We start from the raw sequence: 15,192 nt of genomic DNA, 5'->3' as shown, positions 1-15,192 counted from the left end.
CTAAAAAGGTAATGGATGGAGTTCTGTATCAGGTATATTGCTCTGCCATCTAGACAGTCTTCCAATGCACTTTTAGCTAAGGCTAACAAACATTCACCCAGACCTAAGAATAAGAATACAACACAGATGCTTTATCAAACATGTTGAAACTATACACTGTAAAAAATTTCTGTAGAAATTACAGTTTTACTAGATGCCAGTTACTTACTGTAGATTTTACATTTATGTTATTTACTGGCAACAGTTTGTTCACAGTTAAATGAACATGAAACATTTTAAGTATTTATCTTCTACAGTAAGTTACTGGCAACCAGCTGCATAATTACAGCTAATTTTTAGATTAAATTTTTAGATTTTAAATTTTACAGTGTAGCAATGCAAAGGTTAGGGGTTCAAATGCCAATGCATACCGTAAAACTTCAAATAATAGCCGGGTCCCAAATAGACGCCTGTCTCTTTTAGACGCCTGGTGTGACGACAGGTTTGGGTAAATAAACGCCTGTCTCAAATAAAGGCCTGGTCTGTTTTTTAGTTTCGGGTTGTATTTAATCTTCTAAAACCCGTCAGATAGTCTGTTTAAGACAGTTCTATGGTGCAGATTACACACGCTAAAGTTTTGATTACCTGTAGATGTCACGTGACAGACGCAGTCGTTCCGTTACTCATCACTATGACAACACAACGAGTCGTCGCCAGGATTGAGGTGATGATGACAGTAGCGAAGAGGCAATCGGGAGTCGGGACTTTTCCCTTTGGGCCAGTAGTGTTTTGAGGCCGCTGATAATAGCCGGGCTTTCAGTCTTTTGTCATGCATGCACTCCCGCCACACATTGTATTTCTCGCGCGGAAACACTATTTATCATATTTAATATGCTGCAGCGCCAAAATGTATCTGGCCGCACTGCTCTCTCTCTCTCTCTATCAAGCCCGTCTTCCCTAGAGTTCTAGTCGAGCGAGCCAATACAAAAAAAGAGAAAGAGGCTACACAATAGCCAATCAGAAAATAGCACTGTTGTATCTGGGTAAGATTTCACGCAACAACCAATAAAAAAAACATATCCTTGTTTGCTATATTTATACTGCCAATAATTTAAGACTGTTGTTATTACACAAACTAATTTGTTAAACACATTCAAATTAAAAATAAAACGTAATATGTGGTAACCTCCTGATGTCATGCTGGAACAATTAAATTAAAAGCCTGTCTCTTATAGACGCCTGTCTCTTTTAGACGCCTGGTGTGATGATAGGTTTGGGAAAATAAAAGCCCGGGCTATTATTTGAAGTTTTACGGTAAACAACTAACTATATACACTGTATGTTGTATAAATGAAAACTCTCAAATGCATACATAAAAATAAACTTTGATCATAACATTATATATTATTAAACAACTATTCATATTTATTTAATCATATATTTACATATATTCAATAAATAAACAAACACCCCCAATACTAGATACAATTAGTATTAAATGTAATGAAATGTATGACAGAACAGAAGTGGGAAGATAAAATTATTATTAACCTGATAAGATAACGCAAAGCAAAATACACACACCTTTAAGTGCTGGCACATAGTCCTCCTGCTTCAAAATCTGCTGGTACGCCACAGTGGCATCTCTAAACTGTCCCAGGATCTGTTTGATGGAGGCAGTCTTGTAGAGGCTGTAGATGGAGGTGGGCTGCAGGACATGTGCTTTGGCAAAAGTCTTTAGAGCAGCTGTGAAACTCCTGCGATTCAGATAAGCTTCACCTAAACACTCCCAGCACACCCAGTCCTGAGGATCAGCCTTCAATGCTGCCTGGAGACTGAAACCATACCACCCCTTTAATGTCTAATAGATGGAACATACTCCATTATATACTACTAACAATATTACAAATAAAGTTGCAAGCAGCAATCAAGCCCAACACGGGTACTAAGGGAAAAATGTTGACATGTCTGATAATGAGTATAGAAAAATCAGTGTAAAATGCACATTTAATGCACACTTAAAACAGTTTAATGGTTTATAACTTTTGACCAATAGGTGACTCTTCACTGGTGTGAACTGTGAAGCAGACAAGATAAGATGATCTCCTAACACTGTGTCCATTTATCAACTAGACAAATCTGGTTTCAGAGTAATAAATAAATATATATGTACAAGAAATCTCACACTGCAGGATGTTTAGTATCGCTGGGCTTTGCAAAGATTCAGGAATCTAAGGAAATTAATTCCAAGAAAATAAATCAACCACAGCCAAAGTTATAGGCATGAAAAAAAAGTATTGCACCCGACCCGGTTACTGGCCCGCATTTTTTTTAAAGTAGCAAATGTTCATTGTAGCATCATTGGGCCATAGACATAGGAACTAGGGGTTAGGCCTCCCATACGCGTCCCTGGCCTATAATATCCATTAATCCAGCCTGTGGAGGAGAGAACTGTTTCAGGCCCTGACGTGGTGCGTTCAGAGGTGCAGCGGCGAGAGCAGGCAGTTTTTGAGGCGGCCCATAATTTTCCATTTCAGCTGTCTAGATGCGTATTATTGATGAATGCATTGTTTACGTTTGGACCCTTCTTAAAGGACATCCCTCAACATTCAAAGGGTAAATAGGATTTCCCACTTGTATAGTAGGCTTAGGCTACTTAATTTCGGTTTAATTGGCACCTTTATTTCAAACGACCCGACCAACCGCGACCCAAATATCATTAAAAATATTTTTGGATGACTCGTAACCGTGGGTGACCGCAGGTACCCGCTCATTTTGGATCAGCCCGCACATCACTGGTGTGTATGAATAGCGTGATTGATAGGCTTGGGTATCGAGTATCGTTTGGAACCGGGACTAACTTTGCGATTTTCTGGGAATCGTTCAAATGTTTAAATTTCAATTCCTAGTTTCGATTCACAGTCTGTTGACCGGAAAAACAAACAGCTGAACACCAACGAACAAGTGTCTACCAGTTTCGTGCATAGGAGGGTGCACGTCGAACATGATGACACGCTGCGCCGACCGTCCTCCGCTGCCTCTTCCTCTGGCTTCGACCACCAGCCTGGCACCGCAGTGACTGCACTGCAGTCCAAATCCGGGATGTAAAACAATACATATACAATAAATAATGTCTTGCGCCAACATTGAGGCAGCTAACAAATTAGACAACATATTTTTTCATAGACTACTTACGAACTGAGATTGTGAACGTTAGCCAGGCTGGTGACTCCACAACTTCGCAATGTGCTGAGCGAACGTGTTTTCTCCACAGCAGGAGATACAATCTGTCTAAAACGCTCACACATACTGCCTGAGAAGGCAGATATGATAATTTTTCCAAACAATAACTGTTTCTGATTTTATACTGTACCTGCTACTAATCTGGACTGGGTTTGTTTCTTATTGTTTTTATTATGCACCAGGTTAGCCCAACAGTGGGAACACGGTAACATACCTGCAGCATCATACACTCATGTGTAAATGTGTTTTCATGAAGTTTTCAAAAATAAAGCTCTCTTGAGGAAAATGTATCCCTGTGAAAATATATTTATAATTTATAATTTTTATATTCAAGTTCATAGATTTGATATTTATATTGTAGTTGAAAACAGCCCTGTGAGAAATTCACTGTAAAGGACGATTTAAAGTCGTGCGTAGGTTCTACGGCGTAGGTTCTCTGCATAGCCTGACGCGCACCTTATAAAAAATTTAACAGCGCGTCAGATCTACGCGGACCGCAAACGCTGTGATTGGTCCACCAGAACCCCTCCCGTCAAGTAAAAAAACCTGCGTCATAGGTATTTCCGTTTGTGACGGTGAAAACAAAGATGAGCCAAGTTGAGGAGTGACTGAACTCAAACAGCATCAAAAGTCGCTGTTTATTTACTTCCATCATTGCTGGTCTTCTCAAATTATACACAACAAATTGCTGTTTCTTCTTCATTTGTGGGTTAACGTGCTAAGCTGCTTCTTCTTTGACGTTTGCGCTGCTACTGTGGTTACACACGTGGTTACTGCCTACCAGGGGTCTGGCCGTTTGTTTGCACGTCGACGCGGACGACGACGCAAAAGTATAAATGAAAACCGACGCGGAACATACGCCATCGAGGCTATGCCGTAGGACCTACGCACGACTATAACGAGCTCTTATAGTTCACAAAAAGTAAAAAGTTCATTTTCAAATTGATGTAGAAGGTCAAACTATTTCCTTCAGAAAGACCATTGGTTAGCCAACTCATTTAAAATATCCTGAACTTTTTTGACCCTGCCTCTTAAAAAATAGAATCGAGAATCGTTAGGAACCGGAATCAAAACAAAGAATCGAAATTGGAACCAGAATCGTTCAAATTCAAACAATACCCAACCCTAGTGATTGATGTGTGATGTTTTAGTTTTGTTTTAGTAACTGAAAAACAAAGCAAAGGTCCTGTGATTAACAAAAAATAACTGCATGTGTGTGTCTAACAAATTTAAGCAGAGCTCATACAGCTCTTTTTCAGGACTAGTTTGTGGCAGTTTTAAAAAGGTGGGGGTGGCAGAGTCTTGTGGCAGGACAGAGAGAAAAAAGATGGGGGCTTCTGAATATTGTGACAAGAAAGGGGCACTATTTTACTTACCGAGAAATTCAGAACGGGGTCATTGTCATTTGCCAATTCAATGGTACTAAGCTGTCTGACAAACTTCTTTAATAAAATACTTTGAAGAGAATTTTACATATCAACCCTCTCTGTTTCTATTGAAGAAAATCCATGACACTGGGTAACTAAAGAAAATGTGAGTGGTGCTTGCTGTGGTAAAAATTTGGTCACAACATGTTAAAAGAGCCCAACCCCATGTCTCTATGATGTTCTGATGAAGAGATATAGGAGTTGCTCTACGGCTGGGTAATCTGTTCATTTGCTAGTGAGTGAAGTGGCATCCACCAATGATTACACTCCAAGCCACAATAAGTTCATGATTTTAGATTGCAGTCGTTTTAATCTCAGGACCACTAGGTGGCACTATGACAGAACATTGCATGCAACCTCAGGTCATGACTGTGATTACACATAGCCAATATACAGGTGTATAACCACGTGACCTGCTTGCCATCTGTGGCACTGTAACCATGAGGGTAAAAGAGGGCGGTAAGAAGGCAGGATATCTTCAACTGCGTTTTATTGGAGCAACTTTTGAGATTACAAGTACATCACTGTGTCAATAATCAAAAGAAAATAAACATTTTGTTAGGCTAACTCGCTAACCCCCCCTCCCCCGTCCTCTCTCCCAAAAGGCTGGGGGCTACTAACAAGAATTACTAAAGACACACAGTGGATAATTAGCACTGAAAACTTGTTCTTTTTGCGACTGACCTTATTGCATATGCATATGGAGACTTATGGATACAATTAATGGGAGGAGAGTATTTAAATGTAGCTTGTGAAATTGCTGGTATTTGTGCCATTATTTAACACAGAAAAAATAATGTTTTAAACAACTTGACATTTAAACATGGATTAAAGTGAAAAAATTCTTCTGACTGAATTTTTTTTCAGGCCAAGTCATATTACTTTAACTAACACTTTATGTAGGTGAGACCATAGCATTTTAAGGGGAGATTTTTTTGCCACTAATTCCATATTAAAATCTCCTGTGGCATATATAGCTGTACTTCGCATGGCATTTCAGACTAAGGCAAAACAGCAAAAAATGAAATAATTAATGCTTATTCTCTATATTTTTCATTGTTTGTTCATGTTATATAAAGCATTTACTAATGTGAACAAATACAACTTTTTCATGTTATATTATTCAGTACACATAAACGAAAAATGCAGGGTCTGTTCTGTTCACACAACAGCTTACAGTCACAGTAATAATACAGTAACTTTATGTATGAATATAAATCCTGAACGAGTAACTCGAGTTAAACTAGTGTACAATTCGCACAGTATGTCTGTAACCATAGTGACAGTTGTAAATTGAATGACTGTGCTATTTTATGCGCAATGTTTCTACTGTTTACTTTCTCATAAGACCTAAATGGTCGTGTTTATGAGGATACTTACAAAGACTGGATTTTGACGCATATCTATATTTAAGGCGGAAAAATAATCACAAGCTCAATGAGAAGCGAATGCGCGGCTTGCGTGCTCCTCTGACACAGAAACAGCTGGCGCATTTAGCAATGTTGTTCGTGTTTGAATGGCTTAAAATCACTTGTTTTTAAACTCCGGTGCTTAAATATATGTACAAATGTTACGTTTTTGTGAACACGCTCAAATGCAACTGCAAGAACCGACAAGTGGATGACATCAAAGTGCCGCGAGAGCATTTCGGAAGCAGTCTCCTCTTATGATTCCTCGAATCGTTTCACTGGATTTGGATGTCATCTGCCTCTTGGTTCTTGTGGCGCCACACGAAGTTTACCCACGAGTTTAACAAACCCGTTGTATCAGCCACTGGTAAGATCAGCATAGCAGTTAAAACGGGACGCACGTAATCACGTATGAGATTAATTATTTTCCCCCAAAATACAGGACCCTTTGTGATATTGTGCAAAGACACGCAAGTAACCTGGCTGTTTGGTTGTTTTAGCCCACGAATTGAAAGGCTTGCCAATCTTCCTTATTTCGCTAAGCCAAGTCTATCTCCATTGGTCTTTTACACCTTTATCAAAACATCGGAGCCTTACTGCATTATAAGTTTGTCCATGCTAGCTGAAATAAAGATTTACCTCAGCTTAACGTGATACAGCCAGAAAACACGGAGTGGATCCGGTGCGTAGTGATTACTGAACGCTTACAGTGGAAAGAGAAACGTGATTTTGCTCCACTCCAGGCTCTGATCACATTCCACTTAAAAGGTGAATACACGTCGTCTTTATAAAAAGTGAATTTAATAATTCTGCAATTGACGGAAATCCGTCTAGCGACGGAAAACTTTAATCCAGGCGTTTAAAATGCCTGCAATTGTTGATGCTAGCGGGAGGCATTGCAGAGATCAGAGAGCGCATGGTATAAGGGAGAGGATTTTTTCACATCAATTTATTTGGAATGCCAAAGGAACATTTTTTTCAAAAATATTGTTTGCCAAGTCATGCTGTGTTTAATTTGCTGGAAAAAAAGAGGAGTCACAAGTCGTCACATCAGGTGTTTCAAAACTTCTTGTTATCCTCTATCTTTTGTCCTCTGGTTCTTCTTAGTGTACTGTTACTTTGCTAGCTGGAATTTCACACTCCATATTTTCATCTGCGATGTCCATGGTGCTGAACTCAAGTGCATCTGGCATTAGTAGATCACCTGCAACTGAGGAGCATCAGCTCTGCTTATTTGCAACCCTGTACAAATTTTCGCTGCTCTTAGTAGATTTCATTGATCATTGTGGAAATGTGCCGGTGTCATAATTGGTTATTTAAAGGGGACAGAGAATGGAAAACCAATTTTACCTTGTCTTTGTTGAATAATGGTAGTCTACCCACATTCACAAACATACAAAAAGTGCTAGACATGCTAAACATCTCAGTCTCATAGAAATTCTTCTTTTAGAAATGTCAGTCAGAAAACGACCCAATCTGAAAAACTGATGCTTATGACATCACAGGCATCTAACTGCCCCTCCACTTTAAAATAATTGGCTGTATTTTTTGAGTGGCAGCAAAGTCAGCCAATCACTAATGAGATCGCAATGAAAACCAGTAGGGGGAGCCAAATAGGTGCTAAACCACTTGTTTAAAATCCGCCACCCTAATAGAGCTATCTGAGAGAGGTTTTTAGGAAGCTTCTAAGGCATTACAGACCCAAACAAAAAAAAATTGTATACATGTCACATCACAGAACAAGGATAAATACCCCGTTCAATCATTCTATGTCACCTTTAATTTGTGCTTTGTAGTCAGAGCCGATCCGCCCTATATACAGGCTACGCGAGCGTAGGGCCGCGCACCACTAGAGGGCCCCCTTGTTCTTAACTTCATGCAGCGCTGCACATACCAGCTAGCGAGTGACATCGTGCTGCGGAAGCCATTCAAAATTATAACAAGCAGTCTGATCTCACAATGCTTTAATTCCAGTTGTCAGTCCATCTATGTAGCTCTGCATGTGGTTGACGCACCTATCAACATGCATATTAAATCGGATATTAAAGCTATCCGCCCGGAGCAGGAAAGACAAGCCTCATGAAGGTGCAGTAAAAAGATTAAGAACACAAAATTATGCAATGGATTTAAAACAAATACTGCAGTACAAATCCCTAGATTCCTTTTTAGTCCAGTGTGTTTTGTTAGAAATGCTTGTACACATTAATAATCAAAATTCCTATTTAGTCTTGAATAACCATGCAATGGATTTATAACAAACACTGAAGTCCAAATCCTACTTTAAAGGTGCAATTTGTAAGATATTTGCAGTAAAATGTCCAAAAACCACTAGGCCAGTGTTATATATTTTGTCCAGCCGATTACTATCAATATCTGTAATGTTTTCAACTACTTGTAAATCGTGAGAAAATTTCCATTCAAAACATTGACACGGGGCAGTGCAGACTCCTGTCAATGACGTTAATATCCATGTGACCCTTTGTCACCGCCTTTACTGACGTAAAAACCACATGACAACAGTGGTCGAGTTTGAAAAAATAAAATGGCGGCCAAGGAAGCGACTGGAGCACAAATTTAGTATAAATAAACGTATATTTTCTCTTTTTACACATTTTAATTGCATTTCTAACAAGAAATTAGTATTGTAGTTTTCAAATATGTGATTAGTTATCACAAAGGCGCTCTCTGTTTATATTTTAAACACGCTGCGTTTGAAGTGCGTCAGAAAGCCTTTCTCTGAGCTGCCTTCATTCCTCCAAAGTCAATTCCTCATGAGGCAGCGAGGCAACAAGTCACTGCCTTGAGTTTTCGGACGCAGCCAGTGTCGTGGACAAATGCGGAACTATGCGTTAGCGCCTGTCGGGCTACGCGCTTGCTTATGAACTTATGAATAACTCTTTACCGTCTGCTGCTGGTTGTGTCAGCTCCTGTAAGTGTACGGGCCAACCAAACAACCCAAGAACAGTTTGGAACAAAACGAGAGAGGATCAATTTGTTGTTGCATTATCTGGATGGAGAGAGCTTCACGACAACATTTAACTAGACCGAGATTCTGATCCTGCTTGTGTTTTACGCGATGGGTGAGTTGTTTTGATTCTTAACCCTTCAAAAAACGTATGCTATTATATTGATCACAACATTAGTGTGTAGATTGTAATCAGCGCGTCTTCCCGCAGATGATATGCACATCAAAAGGTATTGTACAGCAATATAAATGGTAATTTTAAGACACTTTAAAATAAGATTTGTACTGTCAATACATTATGTGAAAAATCATTGTAGATTGTAAGTTGAAAACTTAATTCTGTGCTGTGTTAACCATCGAATTTGGACTAATAGTGTAACATCTATGACTAACAATTTCGTTTTGAACATCACATATAAACTTACATAATGAAAAAAACGATGTCATCAAACGCAACATTTATAAGACTTGATTACCTTATCCATCAACGTGATTTCTCGTTCGCGTCTGATTGATGGCCATCAGCGGTTGAGTTAAAGACTACAAATCCCATAATTCCACGCTGCTTTAGAGCATCATTAAACAACATCATTGTTATTGATTTGATCTGGCGCCATCTAGGGGCGCAGATAATACAAATTCCATCTTTAAGCAGAAACTAAATAAAATGGTGCTCTGCACACCGTGTAAAACTTAAATGGGATAACGTTACCACAGCCGCACAACATCTGTGCATGAACATCTCAAGAGAAAACATCCCGGGACTCTCCCACCTCAAAATGACGAGACAGCAGCATAAGTATTTGAACTAATACAGAAAGTTTTTACCTTACAATAGAATGCAGGCCATATATTGTGCTTAATACAGCTGCGTTTACATCTTTGTTTAATACGAGCTGCGAGACGCCCGCCTGTCGTGACATTGCATCGCGTCTGGGCAGAAACAGTAAATAAAGAAAACAGGACATGTTTTCATATTAAGAAGTTATGAAATAATAAGTTAGGGGCTGGACACACCAAAACTTTAAAACACGGCTGAAAATGCCTTGAGGGCGCCGAATGCCAGCTGTTTTTCAGCTGAGTGCCAGCTTTCTTCAGCTGAACGCTTTGGTAGCTGTGCTACTTCAGCTGCGAGCCGGTTGGTTGCTGTGGTAATGTCCCGCCCCTCCTCCACTGTGATTGGGCGGCTGTGTGAGAACTGACATTGATGAGCGGAGCTTTTCTCCCAAAGTTGAATCTCTTTCAACTCTCGACGCTCAGCGCCGAGCGCGGAAAAAACCTGCTAGCTGCTGGCTTATTTGAAAAACGCCGAGCTTCCACTGGAAACAATTGAAAACATGCGCCGGCCGCGGGCGTAAAAGTTTTGGTGTACACAACCCCTTACTGTCGCACTGAGAGCGGATTGGCATGTGCCCGCGTACACTGAAAGCCAGCTGGCAGGGCGGAGTTCCCATAGCTTATTTTTTGCAAATATGTGCGCAGATAATACAGAAGCTCGTCTCATTAGGTATTCCTGGCATGCATTTATTTAAAGTAACAGCAGCATAAACGTGGATTATAAAATATTAGAAGATCATACAAACTAAACTTTAGAAAAGTTCAGTTTTAAAGTTGATGCTAAATGAGACTGCTGTACTAATAATATAAGCAGTAATAATATAATGGTTACATTTTATAAAAAGGGTTCATGAATCGTAATTAACTTATTTTTACTTCAGCCTGAACTAATTAAAGGCGCTCTAAGCGAATTGAAGCGTTTTAGACCATAAAACATTTTTTGTTACATACCGGAAACATCTCTTCACTATCTGCTTGCTGCCTGTCAAACTGTAAAAAAAACGTGATCTCTGTAGACAGCCCAGGCTTCACAAACGGCAATATCAACAAGTGGCCAAACCTAGCATCACAAAACAAAGTATTCCAGCCAATAAACGACAAAAAGGATCTGGGGGTGGGGGTTGGACGCGTTCATGAAAGCACGGAAGGTAGGGGGAGGAGTTAGCTACGCTCCGTCTGTTTGAAAACAGTTTCAAACGTCAACAATAACTAACGTCTCGCAGATTCGCTTAGAGAGCCTTTAATTCCTGTACTAATTATAAACTAAAGAAGAGTCATCATTAAAGGCATTCTAAGCGAATCTGCGAGATGTTAGTTTTTGTTGACGTTTGAACTGTTTTCAAACAGACGGAGCGTAGCTAACTCCTCCCCCTCCCCCTCCCTTCCGTGCTTTCATGAACGCGCCCAACCCCCACCCCCAAATCCTTTTTGTCGTTTATTGGCTGGAATACTTTGTTTTGTTTTGTGGTGCTAGGTTTGGCCACTATGTTGATATTGCCGTTTGTGAAGCCTGGGCTGTCTACAGAGATTGCGTTTTTTTGGTCTAAAACGCGTCAATTCGCTTAAGGCGCCTTTAAGTACAACATGTTATTTAGTTGTTTCATGTGTTGAGCTTATAGTTATGACTTCATTTGTTTATGACAAGTACTAGGGCTGGAATGATAAAGAGTAAACATATTTTTATATTAATAAGTTATCAGTTTGATTTACTTTTATTTTACTTATTTCATTTAAATTATTAATATATGCCTATTTTAATTTTTGAGAAGAATAATGCCCCTTTTGCACTGTTAATGTTAGGCTGGCACTTTATTTTTCCATGTTGAAAAATTTTGTTTTGTATTTGTTTGAGAAAACGCTTAAATAAATGTTGGCATTAAATGCCAGATGTAACATTTATGGTGAATTATATGTATAAAAAATCCCTAGAGTATTCGATTAATCGAAAAAAAAATAATTGATAGATTCATCGGTTGAAAAAAAATAGTCGATAGTTGCAGCTCTAAAATATTTCATACATGTTAAAAAAATAAATAAACACATTTATTCATGCAAGATGTTGTGTGACTCTTGTTAGCATTTTAAAACAATGCACATTAGGTCTAATGTTTGCATATTTAGAGAATGATTTATGTATTTTGGTGTTTATCTGTGGAGTCTGATCATTGCCTTAGTTTTTAAACAAATTGGAAAATCTGTTGAGTTATTCGTTATAGTTTATCTGACAGCTATTTTGGCTTTATTTTAAATACAATTTTAAATTTGTTTCCCTGATAATCTCTTAAAAAATAATATTTTTGGCAGTAGAACTTGTTTTCTAAGTACTAATGTAACAGATTAAGGGCTTTTCAGAAAACATGTGTTACAATTAAGGAAGTATTCTGATGAGTGTCACAGTAATGTACATGTTTAAAAAATGTACAGCTATATGATAATACGTGTTTTAGTTAACATTTTGTTTATAGCTACATTTAAGCAGAGAAAGTGAATGTTTTTTATGAACACGATATTAGGGCCCCCTCACAAAGTTGCTTAGGGCCCCCAGAAGGCCAGGATCAGCTCTGTTTGTAGTAAATCATCTGCAGATTTTCCACTCCCATTGGCACTTGCTTGAATTTGCGTTCTCACTAGGGTTGGGTACCTTTCACATTTTTACCGGTACCGGTTCCGATGCCGGTACCTGGAATTCGATACCGGTACCCAGCGGTAACTTTTTCGGTACTTTAATCTGACTTAAGTGACTTTCAGTGGACATAATAAGCCCAAACCTCTCATTTTCAACATTTTGTTATTTATTTCGAAATGTTTAATAATACACACAATCTTTACAAAAAAAACATCCCTCTAACATCCAGGGCATATGTCTTACATATAAATAAAATAAATAAATAAAATATATAAGTAAGACAAATGATCAATGAACATAAACGTCCTAAAAGCAACATAAAAGTAAAATTTTATGTAGAAAACAATACTAGCAGTTGATTTTCAGAAAAATCAGCATGTCAACGTTCTCAGGTAAAAGCCATGACAGAGCGGTTGAGAACACTCGCTCTGAGGATGTAGAAGAGGACTGGACACAGAGATACTTTTTTGCCAATCTGGCCAGCATTGGCATTTGGTACGCCTTCTCTCCTCCTATTTATCTAATCTGAGGTACTGAGGCTGAGCACAAAGTTTTACGTCATTTCAGACTTTTAGCGTGAACACACAGTCTTTAGGCTTTCATTGCTAAAACTAAAAGCGGCTGATCTCCGCAGTTTCATTTCGCGATCGCGTGAAAGTTCTGTGATCTTATTTCATTAATTGTGCTGAAAAATCTGAGAAAGCTCCAACATATTCATGTACAAAACACTGTGCAGCATGTTTACTTAAAATACAAGCAGCGCCATAGTATTAGTTCGCGTCCATTTAAACCCATCATTACTCCAGCTTGCGTTAAAACGAAAGCAAAGGGACTTCCCCGCAGTCTCCACGGACCACCACTCAAAGTAATCAGGACAGAAGCGATCGAAAGTGGACAAAAGAGACGGACTGGTGTTGCTAAATACCAGGTGTAAACAGAATTTGTCTCTCTCGTCCACTAGTGATCCGATCGACGAAGACGCATCTTAATAAGCTTTTATATAAGCTTAATAAGCTGTGCTTCTAAATAAACACTGTGTTTAAATAATTGCTTCCTCAGGTTGGATGTATTACCACTGCTTGCCTTGCACTTACTGTTACAAATATTACAGGTAGCATTGTCTGCATCATCCTTTGTGAAATTTAACCACACGTTAGATCGCTTTCTGTTAGCCATTAAGCAAGTTGCAAAGGGGTGTCACTTACCACACGATCTCTTTCGCGCGCGCGCACACGCTTTCGCTACGTACCAGACTCACACGGCGCGCTGACATGTTCTCTCAGGTACCGAAATTGAGCACCGATTGATTTTATGTGAATCGATACTGGGAAGTACCGACGCAATTCGGTCGGTGCCTATAAAAGTACCGAGGTCGGTACCCATCCCTAGTTCTCACGCCAATTTGCCCCATTTAGTAAATCTGGTCTGAAATATACTAAAACCTTAAAGTCGCAATGAAATTGAAATGAAAAACTATATATGTATTTTTAATAGTGTGGTATTATTAACAAATGACTTATCTGTGAGCTTCATTATTTTTTAAAAATTAGTGTGTGCTCATAATCTTTAATCAAAAATGCAAATCTCCTCCCCTCCTCAAAACGATCTCTCTTCACTTCCGGTCAAAAGTATGGCAGGTGGGCGGGGTCCGGGAGAAGATCGCAGTGATTAGCAATTAGCAACACGACCCAACTTCAAACGATCCAATCAGATCTCGATGGACAAATTCAAATCCAGCCCTGCCTTATTTCATCTCAAAAGCCGTTTCATTCGGATATACGTCACCACAGGGAAAATAAGGCAATCGCTACTTCCGTTTCATGGCGACTTTAAGTGAAGTTACTTATAATTCAAAAGTGTGCAAATAATTCAAATGATTCTATTCAAAATATAAAGAGAAACAAAATGTGTTAAAACATTCACTAAATAATAGGGCTGTCAATAGATTAAAATATTTAATCTAGATTAATCGCATGAATTCATGAGTTAACTCGCGATTAATCGCAAATTAATCTCACATTTTTATCTGTTCTAAATTTACCTAAATTGAACACTTTTCAAGTTTTTAATGCTCTAATCAACATTGCTATATGCAAATGTATGTCTACAACAGCCTGTTTACATTTTCAACAGAACCATCAGCCATAGTTTTATATATGATTTTCCCTTTAGAAGACCTTGTTTTTTTCTCCATTTCTGTTTGGTGCTGCATCATTTTTGACCTGTGCTTGCAAATTAAGTTGGATGAGCAAATTTTAAAACTTAGTTATTTAAATTTTAACATTCTCTATTAAATAAACTTCAAAACAATGCATGATTTGTTGGAATCTGAAAAAAAACATGACAGAACTACCTGTTGATGTGAGTATATGTTAAATATATGTTTTTCTTTTATTGTTTAATTTTGACATTGAGACAGACCGCTTTAAGATACTGTAGGCTATGCAAGCGTTTAATATAATGTTACACAACAGATACTTTTCCTAAACAGTTAAAGGTACAATTTGTAAGATATTTGCAGTAAAATATCCAAAAACCACTAGTCCGGTGTTATATATTTTGTCCAGCTGATTACTAACAATTAGGGATGTGCATTTATGTCATTTTTTCATTTCGATTAATCCATAGGTCTGAAGAACGAGTACTCGATTAACTGGGGGCGGGGCAATCAAAGGGGCGGGGCGTACACGTCATGGTGAAAATGAA

At 38.6% G+C, this 15,192-nt stretch overlaps 1 protein-coding gene across 2 annotated transcripts in view; it reads right to left on the bottom strand.

Annotated features, from left to right (window-relative positions):
* Window positions 1–15,192, bottom strand: part of skic3 (SKI3 subunit of superkiller complex) — a 271,172-nt gene that overhangs the window by 198,741 nt on the left and 57,239 nt on the right. For both annotated transcript variants that reach the window (XM_065284603.1, XM_065284604.2), the window contains exons 17-18: window positions 1,564–1,814; window positions 1–103 (exon numbers count right to left, since the gene is read on the bottom strand). In XM_065284603.1, the coding sequence (XP_065140675.1) occupies window positions 1–103; window positions 1,564–1,814 (354 nt within the window). The remainder of the gene's footprint in view (window positions 104–1,563; window positions 1,815–15,192) is intronic.

This window comes from Paramisgurnus dabryanus, chromosome 5 (genome assembly GCF_030506205.2).
Source record: "Paramisgurnus dabryanus chromosome 5, PD_genome_1.1, whole genome shotgun sequence".
NCBI lineage: Eukaryota > Metazoa > Chordata > Actinopteri > Cypriniformes > Cobitidae > Paramisgurnus > Paramisgurnus dabryanus.
This window is presented reverse-complemented; position numbering and strand designations above follow the sequence as displayed.